The sequence below is a fragment of the Glandiceps talaboti genome, chromosome 2 (assembly GCF_964340395.1).
Source record: "Glandiceps talaboti chromosome 2, keGlaTala1.1, whole genome shotgun sequence".
NCBI lineage: Eukaryota > Metazoa > Hemichordata > Enteropneusta > Spengelidae > Glandiceps > Glandiceps talaboti.
The window spans coordinates 25,600,259-25,614,055 of NC_135550.1; the positions used below are offsets into that span (position 1 = coordinate 25,600,259).

Below are 13,797 nucleotides of genomic sequence, written 5' to 3' on the forward strand. Positions count from 1 at the left end.
TCAATATAAATTTAAATGAGCTGAAAGGAAAACAAGAGTGTGGACTGAATAAATATTGCACCTATTCTAATATAGAAGAAATCACTTTGTTATTAAACTCACATTTTCCACTCAATGAACATAGATAAATTGACCAGAAATGTAGTCTGGGTTTTCACCACTTCAAACACTGTTGAATTGTACATAGTATAATCTTACATTGTCACTTTCAAATATACACTTTCACAAATAAACTGTGAAGAAGCACTTTATTGATCAGCACAGAATCTGATATTTATGTAATTGTTATATCCTTGTAAACTCTTTCAATCTAAATGATAATTGTCTTCTCTTTTTGAGATGTACCTATCAAAAGCACTCATGTGGAACTAGACGTTTTCTAGATTATTAACAGATGTCACTTCCATTCAGTCATATTCAACAATGTAAAGGCAAAAATATGAAAACTGCATCATGTCATTGTAAATAAATTACAACTCATTGACAATCATTCTTTTTGTGCTTCCTTTTAGTTTTACAGAAAATGCTATAAGATTTCATGTGTAATTTTATTTAATCCTTGCAAAATTATACGAGAAATACGAGACTTCTTTATTTCATAGAAATAATTTTACAAGGATTTAATTTTTGTCATTTGTCAGCGAATGATTTTGAAGACTTGTTGTGTTTGCCCTTTCATTCTTACATGTAAAATTTAACAAAACCTTTATTTTTCAGACAGACAGGCTTTGCTTGAAGAACGGTTTAACAGCTTATCAGCTGGAATCGACAGACACTACACTGGCAATAGACTGCCATCAATTTGCCCCAGGGTCTCTCAAAGGCTTTTCTCTCAAAAAGTCACACACACACTGTATATGGACATGTTTTCTTTGATCTTCTTATCGTCAGCTTTCTTTGAAGCATTGCATATGGCGAAGAAGTACATTTATTTCTGGTGTTCATGTTATTAATGGCTCATAGAGAGCAAATATCAAAATGGGTATATTGGAAATTAAAAAGATTTTTACAGACAAATAACTCAGTGCAGCACTTGAAAGACTATTGTTAGGGAGTAAATATAAATTAAAACAATAGTTTGTCCAGTAAAGCAAATTATTTGTGATTAAACTACAAATTCATCTGTGGAGGTACATTATTTTACCCAATATTTTTTTCCTCAAGTCTTTGTTATGTTGTACCAATAAGTGATCAAAGTTACATTTCTCTGACAAGTACAGTTTTATTGTAATATTTTCAACTATGTGGTCTTTGATGTTTTTATTCATATTTTTTTTTTATTACATCCTTTCTCATACTGAATACAAGTAAAACCAAGACCATGCTTTTCGGTACTTCTCAAAGACTAAAATTAAATTCAGTTTTGCAAATTCGAATACAGGGAGACCTAATAGAGCAAATATTTGATTTCAAATACGTAGGGGTTTGGCTGGATTAAAAATTGAAAATTTCAACACATATTTCCAAAATTTCTGCTAAAATTTCTCTAAAACTTGGTCTACTGTCGAGAATCAGACACGTTTTGCCGTTGGGACTTAGGAAGATGATGTTCAATACCTTAGTCCTTCCCCATTTCGATTATGCTGTGAATGTATTGTGTAATACAAATCAAAAGTATTTGAAGACACTTGAGCTCCTCCATAAACGATCTGGTCGACTGCTCCTCGAAGCTCCCCGTGATACTAGTATGGGTTGGGTATATGAAAACTTGGGTTGGGTCAGCCCTCAAATTAGATGGAAGCGCCAACTGCCAACACTCGTCTACAAATCCATAACAGGTAGTGCACCTAGTTACCTCACTAGTTCCCTCACTGAAATGTTCAATCTTTCCAACCAAATTCATCTTCATAATACACGACAGGCCAGTAAAGGTAACATATACATCCCTACAGTTAAAACTGAATATGGGAAACGGGCATTTCACCATAGTGGTGCTGTTCTATGGAACAATCTACCTCTATCCATTAGATCAGCTCTGAACTCATCGATATTTAAAAGACATCTTAAGAATGTAGTCTGGTAATGTGGGTGGATATCTTTTAAAGTACATTGTGCGTCTGTAACTTTTTGTTCTGGTTTGTCCCTTATTTTCCCCTTTTGTTTTCTTTTTTTTCTGTGTACGCAATCTTGCAACAGGTTCCATTGGGAGAACAGTGCTAATGCACTGAAATGGTGTCTGTATATGAAAGATTAATAAATAAATAAATATAATTTGGTTTTACTGGCACACTTGGACAACAAATACTACAAATTTTGGCCACAGTGTGAACAATACCTCAAAACAATGACTACTGTGTCACATAATTATAGCAATATTGCATATTGTATTAAAGTGAATAAATCAGTTTTTCTCACTTTTTTTTAAACTGAACTGTTTAGTTCGATGTCTTACATTAGAACCATAATACAAAAAAAAATTGTACAAAAACTAAATGTCAGCAATGGCGACATGATATAATTTGTATCATTTTCTAACCCATCAGTAAACATCCAAGCTGTCTATTCATCTTCCAAACCACTAACCATCATACAGACTGTTTGTCTTTATCAACTGCTATATCAAATACATAAGAAAATGATTGTATTATATGTGATACGGTACATCACTAAAAATATGTATGAACTGATAATAACAAATACAAAGAAAGTTATAGTGTATTGTTATGGAAAGCGCACTGAGACGCAGTGTAGTGCGCTCTTTTATAAGAAATAAATTATTATTAAAAATTATTATTATAGAATACATGAAGTCATATCATTATACCTTGTATGTCTGTATTAGTTATAATCTTTGTACTTTTGATATTATTTTATATTATTCTTCATACATTTTCAATTTTTAGGTTTAATAACATGTATTATAATTTTGTCAAGTACATCATAAACCAAGTTGGTACCTATTATTTAACAAACAGTTATAAAGTAAATCTGTCACAATGAACATTCAATTTTTTCCAATGTCAAAGTGAAATCCTCAATAGATGCCTATTTACTATATAACTACCCTTAGGTGACTTTTTAGATGAAAGTATTTGATACTTTGAATACAAATATGATGGCCCTATAATGTCTTAGATTGTGATCAAAGGTTACATATTTGCTATCATTCATAACTGTCAAAATATAATGTATTGCTTCACATCATCTTAAACAGGTTGTAATTCCTCTTTCATCCACTTTTCATTTGAATGAAATAATTCATCATTTCAAAAATATCCCTTTTACTTTAAAGGGACACAAGCTGAGTTTTTTTCTGCATAACAAGAGGTACTCACAGTATTCTACTTACTGAAGTACACTCAGCCGTCACTTACAATTAACTGAACTCAAACCTGGTATTAGGATAACTTATAAATGATCCGATGATGTAATTTATTATATGTATCAAAAATGTACAGGATCTCCCTACTATGCATTCAACAGTTCTAACAATGACAGAACACAAATTGTAATGTTATAGAAAGCAAGCATTGACATTAACATGCAACTAGAATAGTTTGATAATCAAAAGTTTCTTGTAAGTATTTTCACTTGAGTATTAAAACAGGTTATAAACTCAGCTTGTGCCTCTATAATTGTTCATTTTAGTCATATTGTTTTAATTACATATTCTCTATTTCCTCTTATAATAATTTTCTACACCAAAGGTCAGTCTCAATGGATATACTTATACAGCATCCGCCATCTGTATTTACAAAATCATCCCGTACTTGGAAGGGAAGGATTTCTATAACTGCAGGATCAGATTTAGTAAATTCCCTATTCTCATAATACCAGTGAAGCCTTCAAAATGTCAAGATTTTATTTGTATGTTTATATTTTAATACACCATGCAAGATTCTAAGCTTCTTTTTTTCTAGCTAAAAGCATTAGAGTATGTTTTCAAGGATAATTGCTTCCATTTCCACTTTGAGAAACTACTGTGTGGCATTTGTAAAATTAGCCTGGAAATTTTCTGGTTTGAGTTTTTGAATAATAGTGAACAATACTGAACATTAACTCAGTGATCATTAATTAAGGCTTCTAAAAGTATGTTATTTTGAAGAATAGTTAGTTTACGCTGCACAAAATGCTGCAATTTGGAATAAATATTATGCAATGGCAACTAGTCCATGGTTGCCAAATTATTTTATTGTGGATACCATTTATTGACATGATTTGGACATGTTGAATTATTTCTTCTTTAATTACTTGATCACTTATTATGAATAACAATGTTTATTACAATCAGTGTGTTGTTCTTTAATTAGCCAATCAGAATCAGACATTTTTTGAATACATGTTGAATATTGTAATCAGTATGTTTCATAAACAATGGCCTGCTTTCCCATCTTCAAGAAAAGAAAAAGTCATATATAGTTTTACCTTCCAAGTGTAAGTATTATGAAAATGGCAAAATCAGAATTTGAAATAGAAGTACAACTGTCATCAACTCCCTAAGCCCTACAAAAAAAAAATGAAAAGGTTATACTATGCTCAAACCATAATTTATTAATTTTTACCCAATATGGTAGAGACAATTTTAAAATTGATGCCATGCCGCAAGTATCACAGATCTTTGATGAACAGCTGCTAGAATCTCATTATTGGGAAAATGGTTTGTTAATAATTGGGAAAGTGTTTTATTTCCTATTGGTACTCTTTTTTATTGGTGATTTCAAGAGGATTTTATTTCTGTTTTTTTTTTATTCACAAAATTATTTGCAATGGGAAAAGACTAATTTGCAATCAGTAGAGTGTTCTATATACTACTGAAGGCACTTATATGCAACTTGATAAGTATGTTATTTGACTTACTTGAAATCAGAGATGTTTTCGATGGACTTATTTGACAACTTGGAAGATTATTTTATCAAGGAAGGGGCTTATTTTCAACTCAGAGAGTATTTTGTGTGACTTATAGAATTGGATTTCCTTTCCCTGATAATTGTCATTCTAAGTTCCAACTGTATTCACAGCCTCAAGCACATCAAGATGATAAGTTTATTTTTTATTAATATATTTCATTTAGTTATGACATGGATTTCGACAAAAACGTTCCTGTGAATCACAACTCTTGGAAACAGTTGACAAACCTTATTTTTTATACCAACCGAGGAATCCAAATCATTTCTTACCTGTCGTAAGCAAACAGTTGTTGTAGATGATGCTAAATCCATGGCTGAAAACGTGATCTCAGGTGTCCCACAATGCACTGTTATGGGCCCTCTCCTATTTCTGCTATACATTAATAACCTGCCACAGTCGATCAATTCCAAAAGTTGTCTATTTGCAGATGAGTGTTTGATATATCACACTAATCATAGCCAAAATGAACATAAAATTCTCCAGTATGACTTACATCGACTCGAAAGTTGGCAAAGACAATGGCTAATGCAATTTAATCCATCCAAATGCTCAGTTATCAGAATGACCAGTCCAAGATGCAAATCAAAAGACTTTCAATTACATGTTATCATGTAACCAGAAATTAACACCTGTTGATTCAAACCCATACCTTGGCATAGAGCTTTCTCGCACTTTATCATGGAATTTTCATATCGACAACACAGTGAAGAAGGCAAATTCTATTATGGGCCTTGTGAAAAAAAATCTCCACTCTGCACCCCAAGAAACCAAAGTTCTTGCTTTAAATATCAATCATTTGACCAACATGTATTGAATAGTTAACTTGTTGTAAGTTATATCATCAATGATGCAAAGATCTGTTATATAGGTGTTATATATGTATGGATTATATGCCTTTGAAATCTACTTCCCCAATCAAAGTTAAAATGACTCTATTGGATTATTCTGAAACAATATATCATTGATAGTGAATACTTACAATAAAGTATGCTATCAACGGAATATCCAAGGTAGTCAACACTTTGAATAAAATTTCCTTTACGCTAGTGAACACGTCCTACAAACAGAATATCCTAGATAATGAACACAATAAACAAAATATCCTAGATAATGAACACAATAAACAAAATATCCAAGATAATGAACACAACAAAACAAAATATCCTAGATAGTGAACACAATAAACAAAATATCCTAGATAATGAACACAATAAACAAAATATCCTTGAAAATGAACACAATAAACAAAATATCCTAGATACTGAACACAATAAACAAAATATCCAAGATAATGAACACAATAAACAAAATATCCTAGATAGTGAACACAATAAACAAAATATCCTAGATAATGAACACAATAAACAAAATATCCTAGATATTGAACACAATAAACAAAATATCCAAGATAATGAACACAATAAACAAAATATCCTAGATAATGAACACAATAAACAAAATATCCTAGATAGTGAACACAATAAACAAAATATCCTAGACAGTGAACACAATAAACAAAATATCCAAGATAATGAACACAATAAACAAAATATCCTAGATAGTGAACACAATAAACAAAATATCCTAGATAGTGAACACAACAAACAAAATATCCTAGATAATGAACACAATAAACAAAATATCCTAGATAGTGAACACAATAAACAAACTATCCAAGATAATGAAATAATAAACAAAATATCCTAGATAATGAACACAATAAACAAAATAACCAAGATAATGAACACAATAAACAAAATAACCAAGATAATGAACACAATAAACAAAATATGCAAGATAATGAACACAATAAACAAAATATCCTAGATAGTGAACACAATAAACAAAATATCGTAGATAATGAACACAATAAACAAAATATGCAAGATAATGAACACTATAAACAAAATATGCAAGATAATGAACACTATAAACAAAATATGCAAGATAATGAACACTTTAAACAAAATATCCTAGATAATGAACACAACAAACAAAATATCCAAGATAATGAACACAATAAACAAAATATCCTAGATAATGTACACAATAAACAAAATATCCTAGATAATGAACACAATAAACAAAATATCCTACATAATGAACACAATAAACAAAATATCCTAGACAGTGAACACTATAAACAAAATATGCAAGATAATGAACACAATAAGCAAAATGTCCAAGATAATGAACACAATAAACAAAATATCCTAGACAGTGAACACTATAAACAAAATATGCAAGATAATGAACACTATAAACAAAATATGCAAGATAATGAACACAATAAACAAAATATCCTAGATAATGAACACAACAAACAAAATATCCTAGACAGTGAACACTATAAACAAAATATGCAAGATAATGAACACAATAAGCAAAATGTCCAAGATAATGAACACTATAAACAAAATATCCAAGATAATGAACACTATAAACAAAAAATATCCAAGATAATGAACACTATCAACAAAATATGCAAGATAATGAATGAACACTTAAAATAACCTTGGAAGTGACCACAATAAACCAAACATGTGAGATAATGAACACAATAAACTAAGTATCCAAGATAGCGTGACTACAAACAAACCATTTCAGCACTTCACTGTTGAATGATTTTGGATAGAGCTTTGGGGGTGAGACAATTCAGTTCAAATCATCTACGATTGAAGTGACTAAGCTGTACAACAGGGATTGGTTGATCTGAGCTGTCATATTCTAGTTTCTTCAAATTTTAATTTAAATAATATTGACTTATTTTTCAACAAATTGGTGACATTCCAACTTTAAGCTTAAAGTGCAACAGTGGTGTGATAGAGTTTGACACTTTCAAGCAGTGACATGAAAAATTGTCAGTCTTCTTTGATATTGAGTCTAATAAATTATTGGAGCATGTGCAATTTATCAAATTGAAATATGTGAAAAGCTTAAATCTAATCATAGCACAAATTACTTCACATATATAACCAAAGAAAATGCTATTTGTTTGTTTGTTTATTCTATTGCACATTTTTGTATAAAATGGTCAAATACTTTGGTAAAAATATATAACAACTTCATTTCAAAATTTGCTTGTCAAAGTTCAGACATTTCAATATTAAAACAAATTCAAGGAAAACCCATTTCTGATAATTATACTATTTACACATTTTATGTATATTTAACTGTAACTGGGGTAATTTTGTTATCAAAACAACAACTGTACATTCCTTGAAAAATTTAGGATTACTTACAAACAGACATTTGACCTGTTAATGCAATGATCTTTATTGTTTTACCAATTCTGGATCAGGGTTTGATTAGAAAAGTTCAACCCTAAAAGAAAACTATAATAGTGTGTAGTACAAGTACAAAAGCATGCAACTTTTGATAAATCAGTATATGTGCACATCCATCTCTTTTGAAAATGTTGTTGACAGTAGAATTTGTTCAGCATTCTAAATATTGGATGATTCTGCTATATATACCTCCCTTCTCTTAGGCTCAACGACCATATTTAACATATCAAAAATCAAATATTTATCACATGTTGTCAGATGATACAGTAGCTGGTAAGCAAGATATAAATGTATCATCACACCCATAGCCAGGTATGACTATACTATGAATTATTCAGTAAACAGGATGGTGTCTTAATACAAGCCACATCTTACAATCTTCCATGACTTGGTACTTATAAACTCAAAACTTGCCTCTTTTAATTTAAATTTTCAAAGACATTGGTACAAATTATGTTCATGCAATAGTTTTGAGGGAAAATCTGATGCTAATTACTCCAGGTATTAGGTAATCTTTTTATCATATTGGTGAAAAGGGAAATTGTTGGTTACCATGGCAACAAGGTAGATTAGATTTGAAAGACTTGTTGTTTCAAAATCAGCAATCTTCAACAAGTATAACATTTTCCAATATTATAATATTATTTTACACAATATCGTACTCTTTCAGAACCCTTTATCACTGATAGTAAACTAAAATTTGACACAATTGGGATTGTCCAAGGACATTAAGCTCATTACTAAAATTGAATCATTATTTAATAATTGCCTTATTATCTCCAAGTATTTGGTATGAACGACCCAAGGCTATATGACCAGCTATTTGTTAGGTCAAAGGTCAGTGTAGAAAACAAGCAGCAGACTAGGGAGTCTTGGAATAGTTAGAAGGAAACTTTATAATTTTGTGATGTGCATCACTTTTTTATTTATTCATCTGCATACAGTATGATATGCCCGCAGTCAAATGTTGTAACATAGATACATCACAAATTGTGAAATTTAACCTCATTAGACAACTTTCATGATGTATTCTTTCATTTCACACTGTAGTCTGCCCCTGATGATGCTGATTAAATGTTAGCAAAAATTTGGGGATTTGTTTCCAAGAAATCTTTTGACTGTGAGTAGAAATTTTTGTTGCTAAATATCAATCTTACCATTCATATACTGAATTATATCATAGTATAAAACTTTGTGTTCTTAATATGACAAATCCTCTCCACTTTTTGTATGCCGTTGATCCCCAGAAACCAAATTTTGTGCCTTCTTGTGTCTATGGTATTGCATTAATGTACAGGATGTATTCATGTCGTGATGTAGAATATTTTGAATACTGCAGAGCCAATGACATCAAAATATTTTGTTTTGATGTTTTGATGTAAAAAAAAATCTTTGTGTTTTCTGCTTATATGTGTACAACCTGGCTTGTGTGTGTGTGTGTGTGTGTGTGTGTGTGTGTGTGTGTGTGTGTGTGTGTGTGTGTGTGTGTGGTGAATATTACATATATTGTAGTATTTCAGTGTCAGGTTTGCCAACATGGTAAGTCAAGTTGTTTTTGTTTTGTTTGTTTTGGTTTTTGATTTTGGATATCATGACCAGATCAATACAAAGCTGTTTGTTTTCCAGTGACAAAAATTCTCACTTTAATCCATTTTATCACTTATATAGACACTATTGGGTTCATAAAGTCCAAATCCAAACCTGGGTTAAAAATAGATATCACCTCTATAACAAGGTCATGGGCTGGCTTATTGAACTAACACTGTCTTAATACATTTATATATTATCATAGTTCACAGTACACCAGATGTTCAGTTTCACACATATATACACAAACACCTCTAGTACAGATTACAATATTTCATTTGTTTTTGGTAGGTTAGTTTCATCACTATATTCCTCGCATACACAAATGTCCTCAAATTTCCAAAATTGCATTTTTCATACTGTAGAAGGAGGTCAAATAGGAAAAGATAGATATTTTGTTATACCATAAATTATAATTATAATTATAACGCTTAAGAATAAATGTGGTATTCCAATAATTATTATAAAACCAATAATCCATTGATATCTGAACTTTAACACTGAATATTATAAAGCTAGTAAGTCTTAAAATAACCTCCTTTATCATGACAACAATTTTTAGTTTGGACAGAAGTCTTATATTGTTTTGCATAATTTGTTCTCTAGAGGAAAATCACAAAGTATAGATCTGCATGTACAGTCCCAGGAGACAATTATTTAGAGATAAAATGTTGAATTTTAGCATGCAATATTCTCTTTCCATTCTGCTATAGCAATATACATATCCAGACTGATCAGTCATGGGTGTGTCAAATGAAAACCTCTACTGCCCTGGGCATAGGCAGGCTTTCCTGTTTGTCTGTAATGGTCAGTTCACTATCTTCAATGCTGTTGTTTGTATAAGTGTGAAAGTACTGCCGTACTAAATAGTCAAAAAACCCTATCAGTTGTATCTCACAATCAGTACACCTTAATACACAACTACGTGACTGATGTGTGGGAGGTTGTTGTTTTTTTCCTTTCTCATCTGCAGCACTACTATGAATATTCAATAAATACAACAATATATCAATCACTGTCTTCTATTGATACATGTATATATTTTCTTTCTTCTTGACAGGTAGTTGTTTTGATAGTCTGTTTTTATCCACAAAAACTGTCCCCAACAACCACAACAGTAATGAACTGTTGCTATGGAAACCTGTGCTTTAGGCAGTAGAAGCCACACCCAGCTAAGCATATGATATAAATAACAGATACATGTTTCAAATGTCATGGTAGTCAAACTCCTCACACAAACTAGTACTTTCATCATCTCGTGGACATTTGTATATGTTTGTAGATACTACACAGGCCTTTAACCCCCCATCCCCACCCCACCCCTTGATCTACATTGACCTTTAAAATGTATCCTAACCTCCTGGTATCTTTAAAACTATTCATTCAGTATCAACAAAAATACCGACGTCGTATTTTCGTGAGTGTTGCATAAACAGCCAAGTCTGTACCGTTCTGTTCACTGATTCCGATTGAATGGTTGTGGAGAAAATATAGCTTATAATGTGATAAAACGCTTGTCGAAACCAGAGAAATTATTCGTATTTAAACTATTTATATTTTTTGGCATTTTGTAAACACGGACGACTTAGTGATAATTTGTTAGCAGGTTGTTGCACGTTTTACAACCACATGAGGTATATATGTGCGCTTTGATGTGATTGGAAACCCGCTGTCTTTAATCGAAGGTGTAGAGCTGATATAATAAAAGGACGATATATCCGTTGATGTTACACAGATCACTAATACATCCATGCACAGATCAAAACAGCGTGATAAAGAAACATATCTTGTCTTCGTCAATACTTTCCAAAATACTACAAAGTAGACCATATAATAGCACGGCTCAAACCAGAAAAAATCTATTTTGGTAAGTCACGTTAAAGTGTTGATGTTGTAGTTCTCAAATACTGAAGTAAGTGATGAACTCGGGTTACGGAACGATGTTTTATCGATGCATAATGTGTGAACCATTCTAAATCCTATATTCTCACAGCGCTGATAGTAATAAAAGTGTAAAGATAACTTTAAATAAAATACCATTTCTATTTACTTACATCGTCCCACTTTATAAACTTGCTTCCCTTGATGAACGTTTCTTTCACGTCGATGGGTTTAAGTTGACAGACGCGACGGAAGCCGGCGGTGTTCCCACTCGCCATAACACACAGAAGGGGTTCCTTGATTTTTGATAGATTAGCAGAAATTAAAGCGTATCTAAAACATGAATAAATCAACTTTCAGGACAACCGTTCGAAAAACCAGTGTGATGAATTGTTGTGTAAACAATGTGATAAGAGTAAGAGTGAGAAAAGAATCGAAGTTGCTGAGATACACGTGATGATATTGGTATTGTACGGGAGCTACAGATACTACGAAGATGCACAACAGGCGTCAGTTGATGCGACTAAAGGAAGACGAGTCCATTCCAGCTGTAGGGGTAGTTGGGACGCAAAATAACCACCTGTATTATCTTGGAGTGGGGTATACATTCGTATTACCTAATAATTTGTTTCTTTGGAAAATTATATGTTTATAAATCCCTCCACTACGTCTCAGAAGTAAGGCGAAGTAATGAAATCGCAAACACACGTGGATCATTATAGAAAACACAGCAGTTTGCTAGCTTTGAAATGGTTCACAGACCTATCTTCATCTCACGGGCTCCTTAATTATACAGGTCGCTTTTTATTTGATTCTTATACGCGAATTTTTCATTCTCCTACACGTTTATCAATTAAGTTAAATATTCATAATTTCTCAGTGTCTTTTACTTAACTTAAATAACTTCATTTACGACTCGCTATTATTACAACATATAGAATCCCCTGCCATTTGGAGAAACAATCTGTCAAACGTTCATTAACATGATTCAAATATAAATGTAATTTTTGGACTCTTAAATCAGCAACAGGTTTTATTTTGAATATTCTATAAGCATGTGCCAAGTAGAATAACATTAGCAGATCTGTGAGACTATGAAAACAAATCTACAACAGAAATGAAGAAATCTAAAGACTTGCACGTTAACGTTCTTGATAATATAATGCCCTTGATTTCTAAATGTCTCCTTTGTCATAAGTTTGGATTTCATATCGGTTTAACATTGTATTAACATTCTTCGCTCATAATTGGTAGTCCCAAACTCAAGACACGTCCTGTTTACACTGTTTGCACGTATGTATAATAGTCTGCCCTGGGTTGTTGTGGATTACCAAGGAAAATGCCAAGTCTATGTTTGTACTGTTATTGAATAAATTGGGAGATAGGCAATATGTGTATGTTATAAATGAAACAAACCAACTGACATAATTTATTTTATCATATGGAGTCTCATGTGTTATCAACCTTACAGTGGTAAATGTATATAAAAGATTCACCATAATTATATTTTATCACATCAGGATATATTGTATTCCATATCCCGCGAGTATCACGTCCGCGATACAATCAATCTGTTTCACCACCCGTTAATCAATACATCCTCCCTACCTGTTCAAAATATACCCTACATCATCCCATCCAACCCACCCACCCACCCATCCTGCTACCCATGCTACGCTATCTACATTTATTACATACCTACATATAGCTACCAACGCTATGCTATCTACATATATACCTACCCACCCTTACCATATGCAACACTACTCCGTCCAAACCATCCCACTAACCTTGGATCCAGCTGTATAGGGATTGACCAAAATCCCCACAAAGACTGGATTCCAGGCTACAATCCCACCTACCATACTTACCTACAGTGTACCTTACTCAACCTCCATGCGTCAACTCTATCCTACCCACTCACCTACCTACCTGCCTACTTACTTAGGGGACAGTGTTTTTGTGAGGGTCATTCTGAAAAACACCACTTAATAAGTGGGGGGGGGGGGTCACTTTGAAAAAACACCCCTTTACTAGTAAGTGGGGGTCATCTTAGAGAGTACCATATAAAGTATTTGTGGTAACCTTTGAAAATATGTGTACTTGTCATTTTGATGGCATGAAATGAACGACCATGTTAATTTTTCAAAACATTTCTACAGGGGGGGGGGGCATCCTTCTCTCATCTATATTT

At 32.2% G+C, this 13,797-nt stretch overlaps 1 protein-coding gene across 1 annotated transcript in view; it reads right to left on the reverse strand.

The window, feature by feature from the left end:
* The window catches only part of LOC144445979 (1-phosphatidylinositol 4,5-bisphosphate phosphodiesterase beta-1-like), an 84,391-nt gene extending 72,510 nt beyond the window's left edge, over positions 1-11,881 (reverse strand). Inside the window, exon 1 of the mRNA XM_078135638.1 lies at positions 11,777-11,881. Within this exon, the coding sequence (XP_077991764.1) occupies positions 11,777-11,881 (105 nt within the window). The remainder of the gene's footprint in view (positions 1-11,776) is intronic.
* Positions 11,882-13,797: the final 1,916 nt, after the last annotated feature.